Source organism: Opisthocomus hoazin, chromosome 2 (genome assembly GCF_030867145.1).
Source record: "Opisthocomus hoazin isolate bOpiHoa1 chromosome 2, bOpiHoa1.hap1, whole genome shotgun sequence".
Lineage (NCBI taxonomy): Eukaryota > Metazoa > Chordata > Aves > Opisthocomiformes > Opisthocomidae > Opisthocomus > Opisthocomus hoazin.
The window spans coordinates 16064868-16082115 of record NC_134415.1 but is presented as its reverse complement, the minus strand read 5'-3'; the positions used below and the strand labels follow the sequence as shown (position 1 = coordinate 16082115).

The 17248-nt window shown below is 38.7% G+C and overlaps 1 protein-coding gene across 6 annotated transcripts in view; it reads right to left on the bottom strand.

The window, feature by feature from the left end:
- Positions 1 to 17248, bottom strand: part of BIRC6 (baculoviral IAP repeat containing 6) — a 194638-nt gene that overhangs the window by 49832 nt on the left and 127558 nt on the right. For all 6 annotated transcript variants that reach the window (XM_075412723.1, XM_075412718.1, XM_075412724.1 and 3 more), the window contains exons 62-65: positions 15190 to 15490; positions 12211 to 12428; positions 9154 to 9318; positions 6978 to 7146 (exon numbers count right to left, since the gene is read on the bottom strand). In XM_075412723.1, the coding sequence (XP_075268838.1) occupies positions 6978 to 7146; positions 9154 to 9318; positions 12211 to 12428; positions 15190 to 15490 (853 nt within the window). The remainder of the gene's footprint in view (positions 1 to 6977; positions 7147 to 9153; positions 9319 to 12210; positions 12429 to 15189; positions 15491 to 17248) is intronic.

The window sequence follows — 17248 nt, the reverse complement described above, 5'->3', positions numbered from 1 at the left end:
AAAAGAAATCCCAAAGTTATAAGCAAATGTGGCAAAGGTTCAGCACCATTCTTTCACCAGTGAACAGATTCAATAACATTAATGAAAACTAGTGGAATTTTTAATTTTAGGTAATTATATACTCCCTATCTAAACTGCCACTTCTAATTTCGCTTACAGCAAAAGGCTTTGACCCTTCGAAGGAAGTCACAGGGTAATATTATCATTAGAGATTGCCCCGGCATATGAATTGTATTTTTGTTTTAAAACAGAAGTTTGATATCCTCTCTTAACAGGTAATACTTGCGCTCTATAGTCATGCAAACTGAAGTCTAACTTTAGTTAAATGAGCTCCAATATACAGCTCTGGTGCCTATGCATATATTGGATTAAATGTATAAGAATCTCAACATCAAAAAACATCTCAACAGCAACGACCTCTTACTAGACACAGTAAAAAGTCAATAGTCTCGGGAAAACCACAATTTCATGATGATTCAACATTTACACTGCAGCAGTACCTTCTCATCTTCAGCAATGGATGAATAAAGATGTAGGACTCTTAGCTGAATGAGCTCAGTGCACCAACTTCAGAGACCCATAAGGGAACACAAGCTTCCTCAAGTACCCAGCCTACTCAGTCCAGAGGAACTGCACTACTTTGCAAAAACTAAAGCAACACAATATAATGCCTTGAGAACAAGTGTGATTAATAGAAAATAAATACTCTAACTTCAGCAGGCAATCTAGTGTAGTTCAAGCCCTGAGGTAAGGAGATGAGGCCTGAAAAGTATGACTTTAATGGACTCAACTAACAAGGGTATATCAAAAGAGGCAGAAACAAGAATTCAGTACATTCACCTTCAACGGATTTGTCCATAGTACTTACTAAATAAAGTTCACAATAAGGTATTTGACAGCGGGATGAAGCAGCACAACTATTAATGAATCCACAAGCCCAGGGTGAAACAGTACTTGGTGAACTATGAAAGGTGCATTAAAACCAAATATTGGACTCTTATGAAGTGGAACATGCTGGTCAGTAAACACAACCCTTTTAGTAAAGCCCTCACACTGAAGTGCATCATCTCTTCTCAGCAGTCAAACCCAAGAAAGACTCAGCTAATGTACCACTACAAGCTATGCTGACCACATCACATGGAGGCTTTGTCCACCAAAGAAGGAAGGGAGCATGTGAAGCCAGGGCTGCAAGAACACACCAGCTAAAATCACATCACCTGCTTCCTGTAAGCCTGGGAATAGAAGCAAAGAAACTTCAGGCAGAATTCTGTAGCTTGCTATGAGGTCTGTCTTCCAAGGAAGAGGTGGTACCAAATTTCTGTCACTCTTCAGCTGTACACAAGATTAAGTCATCATAGGGTTTGCTAGACACTAGTTCAGGGACAAATGAGTACAATTACATTTTTAAGCAAGCAGAGTCTATCTAATTCTGTGGCATGACTGATAAATTCCAGCTTCACTGTGCTTTTTACTGTCCAAGTCCGTACAAAATATACAGTCCCTGTCCTAAAAGTCACTTGATTTTCCCCCTATTTCATTATTCCCTTCCACTGCCTTCTCTCTATAAACCTTGTTAGCTACAAAGACTACTGTTACCACGGCTTTCTTCTCTACCCCTTGTAAATACTAGCTTGTATTAGCCTTCACAAACCTAGGTCCATCAGTTGAGTAGCTCCTACATTTATCCGCAGAATTTGGACCTTCAGGATAGCCACGTACTCTAGTTAGAACCTGATGGTCATGCGTTTGCTGTGAACCTCTTGTTGCATGGCACAAACTTTCTCGTTGTCATTTTGTTCAAGGAGCGAAAGGTTCACGTTTGAAAGAGTTCATACAGTGGTAATTCCTTCAAATGAATCATGTTGTATACAAGACAACAGTGAAAAGGTTTTACATGACTGATTTTGGTGTGAAATGTGCATAACTGCTCAGCAATTCATACACAGTAGATGCTCTATGATACAGAAGTGAAGAATGACATGAATTTTACCAATGTAAACATGCATTAAGTACTTAGGAATAAACACAAATGTTACAAAAAATAATCTCACCACGTTACAAATATAAACTTTTTTCATTTACAAAATGAAAGATAATAAAAACCACAGTAATGCCACACCAAGACAGGAAACAAGCACAGGAAAAAGTAATCAAGAAACCGGGTGAGAATTACAGCAGCTATTGTTCCCTGTGACTAGAGCTACGACCTATTTTGAATAATAAGGAAAATCCTTCATATACAGATAAACCTTCTTTCTCTACAAGAAAAAAGCAATTATGGAAATTAATGAAAGTGGTCAGTTCACAGTTTTCAAGGACTTCACAATCACTTTGTTCTGATGCAGATGAAGCTGCAGAATGTGTCAGAGCAATCTGTTTTGTTAAGATCTGCTTCAAGGTGAGGTTTCTAAAAGATGAAATTATATGTGAGCACTCCTTATTTGCTCAATATTCCTTTTATCTAGAACAATCTAGATAACAATCTAGTCCATGTAGGCTTTGGGCAAATTGAGCAGAGATGGTAAAACATATATTTAAGCAACAAAAAACCTAGATAAATTTCTAACTGTGACAAAGGCCAATTCTATATTTTGACAGCCGAACTGTTTCAAGAATTTTGCCAAAACAACTTTGCAAGCAGGATGTATCATACTGGTAGGTAACTGAACATGTTTAAACCAAATACAAAACGCTCGTCAATACCAAAATACACACCATCTTGTATCACCATGGCGGTATCAGCTTGCTGTGCAACGGAAACCACATCCAGCAGCTTCATTGCGTATTATATTTCTTTATGGCAATTTTTCCCCACATTATTTCATGCATAAGGCAGATATGTAATAGCAGAAGATCACTATTATTGCAACCATTTACAGCAAACCCAAAAATCTAGTAGAGGAATACCTCTAGCACAAAGGTAACCTTTAACTAATACCACTAGCATCCATTCAAGTCTGAGAAAGTTAGCGTTGCTGAAAATTGCTAATTTCTGTCAGCATTGTGCCAGGCACAGCTTGTACCTGCTGGGGTGCCAGAACCTTGGAACACTCTATTAGCATTCTGTATGCAGTGTCCTAATTTCTCAGTCCAGCATGTTATAGGAGGAATACCTGCTTCTTCCACATCAAAGTCCGTTTTGATAGCAGCAGATACACTGCTCTGAAAACTAGAAGACCATGTACACGGTATTACTAACAACACCGTTCCCTTTCCTGCTCCCCCCAAGCAGGCATTCGGCCCTGTGCAAGAAGGGACTTTTTCAGTCTTTGGAGCATTTTACCAGAGCTTAACATAGCTCCAGAGCTCCCAACCTCTGTCTCTCTTGTGACAGCCAGGCTCTCTGTCAGCTATGTTTCCTGACACTCTGTTAGTGACACCGAGAGCCCCAGCATCTTCTGCAACTCAGACTCGTTAATGTGAGAATTATCTGTCTGCCTTTGAAATAGAGAGTAAATACTGCACTGGAATTATGCCTGGCTATCACCAAGACAAACTGTTTTCAGGGACTCCTTTCAAAGTAAATGCATCCGACTCAAATATTCAGGAAGAGGAGACATGCTTTCCAGAAGTCATGCCTTTTGCACATTTCCCTCTCGTACTGATATCCTATTACATTTTCAAAGACAAGTTTGTGTCACATAAGCCTGCAAAGCTATGTCTTTTAAATCCAGAAGAACATTGATAATTATAGTTTTACGCATAGAATTTTGAACAAATACAGCAGGAAGCATTCAAGACTATGATCAACGTATTAAGCAAAACAACGCTGCTACATTAAGAGCTACCGGTCCATTTATGAAAACGCAGGAAGTATCTGTTCTTTTCACTCTTTACTAATTTTTATTTCACATGCACAACATATGAACATCCCCTGCCAACCACAAACAACAGTAACCCAACAGTGGAAAACATACCTAAAATTAGCATTTCCCACTGAAACTTTGGGAAAACAAATGGTCTACGAAAGCCAAACTGGTATGCACTTCTCTCCACCAGCCACATATCTCATCTCTTCTAGCAGTATCTGACTGTTCTTTCCCAGTTAAAGGGGACTTATACAGACAGAAACGTTTTTCGATTGAAAACAGCAAAAAGCAATTTCAACAGCCGTGATTCGTCTATAACTCAGAACGGACAGCTTCATCCTTTAGATAACACAGCATTTTTGCCAGGTATTTCAGTGACTTTTCCTTTCTACCTCAACAAAGAAAAATTCACGAGTATCTGTTAGAAAGGTTGCTTTATTATTTTACTTTATCATTTACTTCATTGTTTTACATTAGATTTTCATTTGCAATAATGAGCCTGGTGTATAGGCTAGAGAGTTCATTTTCCTCACTGTAATATGTGCAAAACAGAATGAACAAATTCATTGCAAAATTAACTGTGGACATCTTCATATTTTTATTTTTACTATAAGGCCCCAGCAGACTTTTTGAACTACTTCCATTCCATCATACAAGATTATGTAACGCCCTAGTTACTGCAGATTACAAAAAAACCACATTCTTGTTTTAGTCCTATGTAGCTTTGTAAATACTTAAGACACAGATGATATCTCTTTTACCCCGGAGATAAAATATACTCTGTAATTCAACAAGAAGTTATGACATTGTTTCAAGAAATTCACATCACCACACCCTACAACTGGCATTCAAAAGAACTGCAGTAACGTGACAAGACGTTCAGCAGTTACTCCAAAAGTGGGGCAAGCAAAATAACGGTCCAAACCCAAATTATTCAGATTTGGAACAACTCCTTGTGCTACTTAGGGATTAAATCCACCCTTACAAAGCAACTAAACAAAAAATGAACCTAAAGCTAAGGCAGTGTTTAAAAGCTTCAGGCTGACAGTTATCTGAAGAAAAATTGCTTATCAATATCTTCATGCTAAAGCCTGTCATCTCGTGAGACTGAACCTAAATCACAAACCCAGTCTGCTGGTTTTGCCATTAGTTCCACACAGGCATTTGCTTAACTCACACTGCTTGACACTACCTTGTGCAACCGAAATGATTTTCACAGCAAGGTACAACACATAACATACACAGATTCTCCTAGAAGCTATGCTAAGGCACATGGAGGACAGGGAGGTGACTGGAGACAGCCAGCATGGCTTCACCAAGGGCAAGTCCTGCCTGACCAACCTAGTGGCCTTCTATGATGGTGTGACTGCGTAAGTGGGCAAGGGAAGAGATATGCGTGTTGTCTGTGTGGACTGCTGGAAGGCCTTTGACATGGTCCCCCACAACATCCTTCTCTCTAAATTGGAGAGATATGGATTTGATGGGTGGACTGTTTAGTGGACGAGGAATTGGTTGGATGGTTGCATCCAGAAGGTAGTGGTCAATGGCTCAATGTCCAGATGAAGATCAGTGACAAGTGGTGTCCCTCGGGGTCCATAGTGGGACCAGTACTGTTTAATATCTTCATCCAAAACATAGTGGGATCGAGTGCACCTTCAGCAAGTTTGCAGATGACACCAAGCTGAGTGGTGCAGTTGACACACCAGAAGGACAGGATGCCACCCAAAGAGACCTGGACAAGCTCGAGAAGTGGGCCTGCGTGAAACTCATGAGGTTCAACAAGGACAAGTGCAAGGTCCTGCACACAGGTTGGGGCAAACTCTGGTACCAATACAGGCTGTGGGATGAAGGGATTGAGAGCAGCCCTGTCAAGAAGGACTCGGGGTACTGGTGAATGAAAAGCTGGACATGAGCTGACAATGTGTGCTCACAGCCCAGAAGGCCAACCATATCCTGGGCTGCATCAAAAGAAGCGTGGGCAGAAGGTCGAGGGAGGTGATTCCACCACTCTGCTCTAGTGAGACCTCACCTGGCGTCCAGCATCCAGCTCTGGAGCCCCCAGCACAGTAAAGACATGGATCTGTTGGAGCAGGTCCAGATGATCTGAGTGCTGGAACACCTTTGCTATGAGGAAAGGCTGAGAGAGTTGGGGTTGTTCAGCCTGGAGAAGAGAAGGCTCTGAGAAGACCTTCTTGTGGCCTTTCAGTACTTAAACAGGGCTTATAAGAAATACGGGGACAGACTTTTAGCAGGGCCTGTTACAACGGGACAAGGGGTAGGGGTAAGCTAAAAGAGGGTAGATTTAGACCGGATATAAGGAAGAAACTTTTTACCATGAGGGCGGTGAGGCACTGGAACAGGTTGCCCAGAGAAGCTGTGGATGCCCCCTCCCTGGAAACATTCAAGGTCAGGCTGGACGGGGCTCTGAGCAACCTGATCCAGTTGAAGATGTCCCTGTTCACTGCCGGGGGGGGCTGGGCTAGATGACCTTAAGTGTCCCTTCCAGCCCAAACTGTTCTATGATTCTACGATACTGGATGAAACTATCAAAATCTCTTTGTTTTAAAATTATGAGTAGGAACATGATGACAACATAAAACTACTTGCTTTTTTCTTTAGAAAACACCCTAACAGTTTAATTGTTCCCATCTATTTTAAATACTTTGCAGTTTTGATAAGAAGCTTAGTTTTATATTTCCCAAACAGAGCAGAAAAAGTTCTGATCAAAGAGAACTGCCCTACTATGTGCAACATTTACCCACTTCATGCATATATCTGCTCAATTTTCTCACAAAATTAACGTTTTTCTTCACAGTAAGATTCATGATCTTGTATAAAGTACTCTCTCTCCATGTATCTTCTACAGAACAACTAAAATATAAACTTTTCAGATGGAAATACTATTTTTCTCTTAATTTCAACAGTTTAAGAATTAAATTTCAAATATTAAAAAAAAAATTGAAACAACAAAGTTTAAACTCTTACAACAAATAAGCATTTCAACAAACACTATCATTTTGTTTCCTAAGGCTCAAGCGAATGTTCCATTATTACAATTCTAAACTGGCAAATGTACTGAAAGTAGCCAGAACTTCCTATTGTTTATATAAAAACTTATTTGACAGAAGCAAGCCAACTTTGACTTAGGAGGAGACAATAGCACGTTACCTGAATCATTGCGGAGGTATGATGACATTGCTGGGATAAGGCAAGACTGACTGAGCAGCTCTAGGAGAACGGATGGAAGAGCACTGCTGTTTTGTCCTCTCCCCTCATGGCTCGTTTGGGTATCTCCATTTGATGTACTCCCTGCAGGATTTATGTAACTGGCAAGCACCTGAAATACACAAAAATATTTAATTGAACCCGATTTATTTTAGGCAAAAGAACTTTGACTTCCCTTCCTTAAGGAAGACACCATAATACTTCAGTAGCTATTTTGCTAATTCAGTACTGGTATTTATTTCAGCAGTCCCAAAGATCTGTCAGAGAAGAATTCTATACAGTTATTAGATTATGATTCCAACTTTGACTAATGCTAAAATTAAATAGCTATTGTAATTCTGAATGATTTTAAGAGATCGATTAATACGAATTCTGACAAAACTGCTGGAGTTACTCAAAAGCAGGAGTTTGCCAGTTCACACCACTGAGATATGCAGCTGATCAGTGCCACTCACCTCAGAACAGCCACTAGCAGCACAAGATGTGGGGTTTTTTTGTTTTAAAATACTTGTACCTTCCTTTTGGATGGGACTTCAGCGTTTACAGATGAAACAAAAACTTACGGTGAGCACGACAGCTACTTGCAACAACCACTTGTAAGCACGGCTCTTGCTTCAGCGAACACAGAGCAGCCTTCCCCACGGTGATGGTGGGGAGTCACCACCTGACTGCACCCTGCTCGGCCCAAGGGCAGCTCTTGCTGAGTTCACAGGCCCTTACCGCGTGTTGTAGACGTGCGACCTAATGCACTTCCATGGGTCTGATTTGTGCAGTTGTACTCTCAAATTGAGTAACTTCAAGTCTTGAAAGACTGTAGTATTTGAAGTCTCAGGGGCTCTATTCACCTTTTTAGCCTGTTCTCCTTTCTTTCGTTCTCCCTCTTTGCTCTAACCCCATTAACCCATGGTATTTTGCTGCAGCGTCTTATCAGAACTCCATACAACAGAATTTTTCTAAACAACCTTTCTAGAGCAGGGACCAGGCAGAGTCTGCTGTACAACTGACTGACATCTTCAGCAAAATGCTGAAGGGTTTTCTACTTCTTCCTACAACTGCTGACTGCCCAGAGCAAACGCCTCCTTACCTCATGACTTCTGACAGCTATAGCTAAACCTCTGCGGGGCATAATACAGAATACTGCCTAGAAGCTTCACCAAGAGTAATTCAGGTGATTTTCCTTTCTTGCTTAGGAAAATTGTCTCGGATTTTATTTGGTTTGCTTTTGCAAGGGATGTGATACTTGTGCCTTGTAATCTACAGTGACTGGAATAACTGATTACATCAAAACGGTGTCTTCATTAGTCAAGGCATGGGCATTTTCAGAATTTCATCTCCTATGTGTCTACCCTAGCAGTGAGGTTAGCTAATGCATTTGAGCTGACAGTTCTGTGAATGAAATTTTTGATGAGTAGATACAATCTCATTCTCCCTGCACTGACCTAAGGTAACAGGGGTTGGTAGCATTTCACAATGGACTGAAAAGCCTAATTATGCAGGATTTTCTTCTCCTTAATATGAGGCATTTGGAAGGCATCAGAGTTTTACTAAGATCTGGATGTTTACTCATGATTTACTATTGTCATTTAATTGACACACTCATGATTTTACAGTATGTCTGAGTGAGATTTTATTATATTGGCATAACACATTCATGGACACCAGTAACAACTATGGGCATTTTCTTAAAGCACAGCAAAAATATGTGAGAAATGAATACATAAAATTATTTGGCACACAAACCAAAATTCCTGTTCCTGCATCCTCCTCCTTTAATGGATAGTCTTTACTTTTGACTCAACGCAGCTATGATCAGAGCTCTATGACAGCTCCAGGGAAACACACTGGAATACTTCCTGGTTTGTTGTCTATTCAGAACTGTCACCCAGTCTTACCCACTCAGGTCTATTCTTATGCAGCAGCCTACTGACGTTTGAAAACAGCCTCACTCCAAATGTGATCTGTAACACTTTTCATGTCAACACATGGTTGTAAACTATTTTTTTCCCCAAATACCATAATTACTGTGCAATATGACTGAAAAAATACAAGCTCAATTTCTATGATCCAGGTTGTAGTGTTTCAAGTGCTTATCATTAATCAAAATTTCATTATTACACACCTGTAGAAGGCAGGTCACATGCTCTTCTTCTAGCCTTTGCTTAGTCAAAGCTTGTTCGACATCCCATCCTGAAGCTGTGGAGCCTGTTCCAAAGCCTGTACCCTTAGCCCAGTACAGCTGCTGTTCTTCTGTTGATGCACTGTTGTGTGTACTTGACACCTGTGGCTAAATTCAAGGAAAAAAAAAAAAAAAAAATCAACCCACAATAATTTCACTTTTTTCATCTTATGAAGCAATTCTTTACAAAGCCTTTGTTCTGGAAAAGAAGGAAATTCCAACTTATTCACTTATAAAGATATCATTGGGATTCAGGGGAATTCAAAGTTTTAGACAGGAAAGACTCTGCCACATACATGGAGTTCCAGTACAGGTCAGCGCTAAATTGTTGCAAGTGATTCGTCTGTAAGCCCATTTTTGCTCTATTTTAGGATACTGTCACTGCTTAAATGATTTAAGGTATTAAAACCCTACTTAATCCATATCACGCTAAACATCACAGATCTGTAATTATTACTGTTTAACACCTAGTCAAGTTTAATAGCATAATTAGATGAAGTGAATGGAAGTAGAAATGTCATCAAAAGCACACAACCGAAATGTTAAGATGCTGAAGCATGTGCTGATTTTGAATAAATGCTCCAAAAAGGCAAGAGGTGTAAGTTACATGTATAGCTCTGACACATATCTCCGGGTCACTGACACGCAATTTCCCCTCCAGACAACAAGGGGGAAATACCTTGTCCTTAATGTGCTGAGAGAGAGCATTTTTTCCAGAGCTGCTTGCACAGCTTTTTCCAAAGGTGCGCATCACTGCACTTCACTAACACAACTCCAGTATTATATTGCTTAGCCCTTCTGAAACTATTTAAGTACTTTCACTAATTTTGAAAGCTTACCAGATCTTTGGCGAAAAGGATGCAGCAAAAAAATGCTGATATGCATTTTTTAACTAATGCTTTCCTAATTAGATATTTAGCACCCTAAACAAGTGACCTTATTTTCCGAAGCAATGAACACTTGCTACTTTCATTAGAGTTACTCAGCAACATTAGGCTTACTGGAAAGCAGGTCATGTGAGTAGCGGCCCAACTTTAATTTGTAATATTTGATCTAAGTCTCAGAAAAGTTTCATTTTCTGTTCAGATCTTCTTCAGTGATTTTGTTCAGGATTACACTTGCAGGAAAAGAAATTATGTATGAACAGACTGCAACAGTAAAAAAAGTTATCACCTATGAAGTACCATACTGACGGCAGTCTGGAATCACCATTTAACCTTTACATTGGGAATATAATGCATTTTGGCGATGAAACAGCTGTGTGGTTATTCTCATGTAGACATTACTCATTACATCACCCACGAACATGTTGTGCCTTTAATACTCAAGAGGACTGTCAACAGCACTGACTTAAAGCACTTAAGGGAAAGCCTTGCCCCAGAAACACAAGCCTCGGTGCAGACCTGATGGATCTCTAGTTTCAAGTCGCCATCTATCACCTAACAGATGTGAATTATGAGAAAGCAAGCTGTTTAAGGGGTCATGGTAGACCTGAAACAGAGATAAGAACCGTTGCCCTTTCCCTCCAAAAGCACAATAATGCTAAGGCTTTAATGTGTCAGCAGCCTGATTCCCCATTAGGAGCAGAATATCTCATTTTCCCCTTAAATTTGACTAGCCATTAAAGTGAATTATTCTCATGCACAGCTTCATCTCTTCCTAGCTCAACCTCTCATCAGTATCAGAGCTGCTAAAATATGGACAGCCCTATATTTTGCAGCTACTTAGCCATATGTAGCCACCAGGAACTTTTTCATGCAAGCCTCTGCCACAAAAACGATAAAAAGAGCAAGTAATTAATTTTTTTTAAACACTTTATTATAGACAATTGGTATGTTATTGTCCTGGTTTCATCTGGGATAGAGTTAATTTTCTTCCTAGTAGCTGGTATAGAGCTGTGTTTTGAATTTATTATGAGAATAATGTTGATAATACATTGATGTTTTTAGTTCTTGCTAAGTAATGCTTATCCCAAGGCATGGACTTTTCAGCTTCTCATGCTCTATCGACTGAATATGGGAGGAAGTATAGCCAGGATAGCTGACCCACACTGGCCAAAGGGATATTCCACACCATACAATGTCATGGCTCAGTATATAAACTGGAGGAGTTGGGTGGGGGCAGGATCACTGCTCAGGGATGGGCTAGTTGGCGGCTGGTGAGCAACAGCACTGTGCATCACTCATTTTGTGTATTCTATCATTGTTTCCTCTTCCTTTGCTGTCCTATTAAACTGTCTTTTATTCAACCCATGAGTTTTATTGGTTTTTTTTCTATTCTCCTCCCCATCCTGTTGGCGGGGTGTGTGTGTGAGCAAGTGGCTGTGTGGTGCTTAGTTGTCAGCTGGGGTTAAACCACAACAGTTATGCAGAAATGGCAACTCATAATCCTGAAAAAAATCAAAGGATACGTGTTCTGAATAGAGGGTAGTATAATTACAGCACGTACTTCGAAAAAGTTTAATTTTGGAGATTCACTCAGGATCTTGAATGCTATGGAAAATTTCTGCCTTTGGATCTCATTTCCCCATCAGTAAAAAGGGGTTTAAAAAAAAAAAATCACTGCATTAATTCATTAATTTTCGCAACTCATTTAGGTTTGTGAAGCATTTAACAGGAAATAATTTACAGGCAGCACAGTTTAGATGATGAATGCTAAATAAGGTAATGAGGTCATGTTATCTAATGAGGATTAAGGAGCCACCATCCATGGAGCATTATGCCTCTCATGCACTGAAAAAGAAGGTCCTGTAGAAGAAACTGATTACACCTTAATGCCTCATGGCAAGCCTTCTTTGTTGGTTAGATTTCATGACTACTATGTTTATTTGCAACATGCAAGGACAATTACTTAATCAAGTACGTACTACCTATTTCTGCTCTTCATGCAAATCCCACTCTGCAGAAATCAGACTATAATGAAAGCACGGAGATAATTTTCTTTTGTATAGTTAAAACTCTTACTGCTTCTCAGTGTCAATTATTCTGCTGTTAAACTTACCTCTGCCTGGTTGGGACTAGAGTTGGGCACTCTTGGTGCATGGTGGCTTAGAGCAGACAGACAAGCAAGGATAAGATGTACAGCCCCAATCTCCAGTGCCATCCGCCTAAGCAGTACTCCATCATCAGTAGTCAATGGTGTAGTGCTGAACAAACTGCGCAACACATGGAAGGGCAGAGTTGGAAGCACGTTTGCTGAAGGAGACTGCAGGATATGACCTGGATTGAAGAAGAAAATATCAAAACCATGTTTTCTTTCAATAGTTCAATACAGCCTGTTAATCTCTGCAACGGTTTATAAACAACACACACATAAATATACTGAGGACTTCAGCATTCACATATAGTAAGCTATCTAATATTAAGTTTCTCTTCACAAAAAATTTTCAGCAGGAGAAGAGTGTATAAGAACCAATGTTTCTTTATTTCCTTTATGGATTTCGTTAAGAAACAAAATTATAAAGTCTGATTCACCATTTCCAGGGAGAAAACTTAGTTTGTGAATAATAGTGAGTATACTTCTGTATTTGACTACTACTCAGGTCATGTTTCTGAATGAAGAAAACAAAGGTGGTTCAGACTAATTTTTTTTTTTTAAATCTGTCCAACTACAGCAAAAGAATGACCGTGGTCAGCTAACAGCAGCTCATCTGACAAGGAGCTGTAGCTTATTGTGATACAGGATTTTTTTTTTTTCACATTCATGTGCCCAAAGTGGGAATTAAGTCACTGACACGGTCCAAGCTATGATGTTATTCAAGTTGAATACATGGTGAAATACTAATATAATTTTAACTACATGAGCTGCATGTTTGAATTTTGTAGTAGAAGTATTTTAAATTTTTAACTCTTTTGCATTATGAGCAAAAATTACTTCTTTTAAAAGCCACATTTGAAATAATAGTGACCAATTAATGCAGCGTACTCAGATTTGGGAAACTGTCTCAATCTTTTCCGTATTTAACAATGCATTTCACATTCCTTCCCCAGTGTGTATGTAAATAGAGATATGTGACAACTGACAATACTTCCAATACTGAAAATACTTCAAACCAGACACATCTACTGAGAAGTTTGGCTCTTATTTAAAATATATTATTTTCTCCCTCGTTCTTGGAGTTTGCTAGCTATATTATCATCCAGAGGTTTAAACTGAAATACATCACAAATATATATGTCTAAATTTGTATGTACATGTATCTACACACATGCATACACACACAAGTTAATCCATGCTATCCGATATTCTTTGTAAAGACAACAAAAAGAAGGAAGCAAGAAGTGTCCTGACTGGAATCTCGGTGAATACAACTCAACAGCTCTGGAAAAAAGCCCATCTAATAGACTTGCAGAAGTGCAGGTGTAGCCAAGTGACAAGGAGACAAAAAAGAGAAAATCTAAACACTGGCCCATGATTCATCTTCACAGACAACTAAATCCATGTTTAACCTATAAGCCATGGGTTTGTAAGTGCAGCTCTTTACATTATGCGAGAAAGTAAAGAGACTCTAGCTGTATGAAAAGATGCATTTCCAACAGAAAAGGAAAACATTAATGCTTTATACAGAGAACTAATGTGGACTACTGCATACAGTGATCCCACATTTCGGAAAGAGTTGAATTCAGACGTTTGGCTTTGGCAATGGAGACACTGATTCTTTCGTCCAGCAAAATCAAAGACTAAGAGGGAATACAATTCCTGTCAACAAATGCATCAAAGAAAGAAGAGCTATTTAAGATGAGGAACAATGCTGGCACAATGATAAATGGGTACAAACTGGATATGAATAAATTTAGGCAGACAATTACAGCAGGCCCTACCTATCAGGAAAATGATGTTCTGGACCTGTATTCCAATAGGAATAGTGGATGTAGACAAACAAAAAAATCAGCAACCCAAATTTTAATGGTTTGAGTTGGTCTCTTTATAAAAAAAAAAAAAAAAAGGAAAAAAAGAAATGAAGGATATAAAAATTGTTTGCAGAAGCAAGGGACTGGAATCACTCAAGGACATAAAAATCTGAGGGACCGCATATAGTCATTCAGTTAATTACTATTCAAATTAGTTGGGAGTAAGCAGCCAGACTGAATTTTTGTTACCCAATTTATTCCTGTCTGCTGTCCTGTACCTAAATACAAGAGAATTAAAAAGATAAACAGAAGGGAGGGTAACAAGACTCTTAGTTTCTCAGTTGGTCTTATGAGCTACACATTGTCTACCACTTTATAGGCTGCTGAATAGAAACTAACTGCAGTTGATTGCTGCATAGAAAAAGCAGCATTCTTTTCAAAGTAATAATGGAAGGAAATGTCTTAAAAGTACTAAAACATCTTTCACGTACACTCTTCCAGTTTTTCAAAACACTCATACAAATATTAGAACTATATGCAGAATTCCAGGTTTGCATGCAAAGACACTGGCTACTAACGGTCTCTCAGCTCATTTGTTCATTCCTGGACGAATACGCCACTTCTCCCTCTGAACTCACACCATTAAGGTAGAGCTTCTGCTCAGCTAATTTGATCACTATAATCTTCAGAGCTTTCTCTCCTTTTCTAAACCAACATTATTCAAACAGTTTAGTCTGCATCTGCTGTAGCTTTGCTCCTATCTATATTATTATTCTGCATTTGGTTGCAGAATTATACAATGTTTGCTCAACTAGTTGAGCATACCCAGCTACTCGGGTTGTTCTGTCTGGGCACACTGTTGTCTTGGCAGTGTCACTGTAAGTTTTATCAGCAGTTGTTGTACAATTACTCTGACATCTAGACGAGAACAGTTGAATACTGATGATTGTGACAAAACTTTGCCAGAGTGAGTTTAATATTTAGAGACAACAGACTACCAAAGATGCTAGCAGCACAGTTCTGCACAAATCAATTCTAACTTCCTGCTAAAAGCATTACAAAGTAAATAAATTTAAGTAAAATGATTTAGCTGTGGTCTACAAAGAAACATAATAATTGCAGCACATACTTCCTTCACCATCATCTGTAACTCCCAACACCAATCTCAACAGACACTGAGCATGTTTCCGTTCTTTTAGCAGCACCTCAGCATAGCCCGGGAGACGAAGAAATAAACCAAAGGCAGCCAAAGAATGCGCAGGTATGGGAGACATAGTCTGAACTGTTGACTTGATCGGTGGAGGTTCTGCAGCAATCGTTTCTGGTGCTTCATACACCAACTCCCCTGATTGTTCAATGGTAACCCATTCAAACTGGTCACTGTCCTTCTGCTTTTCCTGCGTGGTTGATGTAACAACTGGAGTGCTCACCTTCATCAACAAAAACAACAAAAAAAATTGGCAGTCATTCAGTTAATCACTTACACAAAAATTTTATTAAAGTTAGGATCTAAACGACACACGATCTCAATATAGGACACCATTAAATTGTCACATGAAATACACTACCGTTTACAGATATGGGGACCAGGCTAAGTGGCTGAAAAGGGAACACTTGTTGCATTTTCAATACAATTCTAGAACGTCCTGTCTACACAAGCAAGCAACTGTATTTTGCCAACCTAAATCTCTCAGTTAAAAACATGTTGCTTAAAATCTAGAGGCATAGGAGATACAAATTATGTGGAAATAAACAATATAAAGATTAGTTTATATATCAGACTTAAATAAGATATGTCCCTTTTTAATATTAAACAGTGTGAACTCAAGTGGTTAATTTTTAATTACATATTGCAAAAAGAGTGACAATTAATCATAACGTCTTAAAAAAATAACAAGACACTTGGGTTTCTTAGCAGTCCTGTAGCAACTTGTGCTCCTTTTGAACTTTCCGTTGATTTGGCAGGCTTTATTATTATTATGCTCTAACACGACTGTCTGTAGTTCTGTTTTATGAAGTAACACTGCACAAAGGACTATGTGGCCAGGCATTCTGATAGAAATCAGAGTTTAAGGGAGGGGGAGGTAACGGTTGCACAGTTCCCCAGGAAACTGTCATACACTCAGTTAAAATGAAGGTATGACACCCAGGTCCCTCTCATAACTAAACATCACAAAAGTTTCAGGATTTTATGCTATTCAGATGAACTAATGCAATCATATTTAAATTTTTAGCATTTATCACCAGACTGATCTAAACTGGAAAAGATTAATCCGAAAACCCCTTGCAGACTTTATTCAGAATACCAAATTCCTAATTAAAAGTCACGGCCGTCTTTACTTCCATTTATTCCGATCATCAACTCATTAACAGAATCGGAAGTATCAGTGACTTACAGAAATATAAAAGTAAAATTAAAGAATGAAGAGTCTGGAGAACTCATCAGTCTTCATTCTGAATCTTCTATTTGGCATTATTGTACTTAATTTGTTTTTATAGATCACAGAATTCTTATTCAGTATTTGAACCCAAACTTCTACCTGAAGCTAAAAAAATGTGTAAAGAAAATAACTTCCCAGGACTACAGAAAAAGAATGAAAGAAGGATGAAATTTCTCATGGTCATATGTTGTCTTTCATCAGTTTCAGAATTCCATGAAATCAGTCTTCTTCAATATAGAGCACAAGTTCTCTCTCTTGAATTTCAAAATACAGTAATTGCTTATGTGAATACATTTCCTTAACTTTTAATTTTTGAACAGGCTTGGTACCAGATATCTAAAACATCTTCATGGAAGTCTTTACAAAGAATTCACACTGATTGTCCGGTCTCACTACAGGGTTCCTATCCCTGCCACAGTTTTGCAGTTAGGGTAATGAACAGCACCCTTAATTCATGCTTAACTTAATTTCAAAGGGAAATAATATTCACAATCTCTCCTATCAGAAGTATCAGCCAAAATTTTCAAAAATATAGCCAAATAGATTCTGAATTATTGAAAAGTTCTTTTTTCCCTTTTTAGTAAAGACTGTGTACAGGAACAGCAGCCAAAGGAGTAATTTCACACTAATGCCACTACTGACACTTTTGAAAAGCCTATCAGTGCCTCCAGAGAAATTCTACATGTAATTATAAGAAATGTACAATAATAACAGCTATATTACTTTTTATATAATTTTATTTTAGAT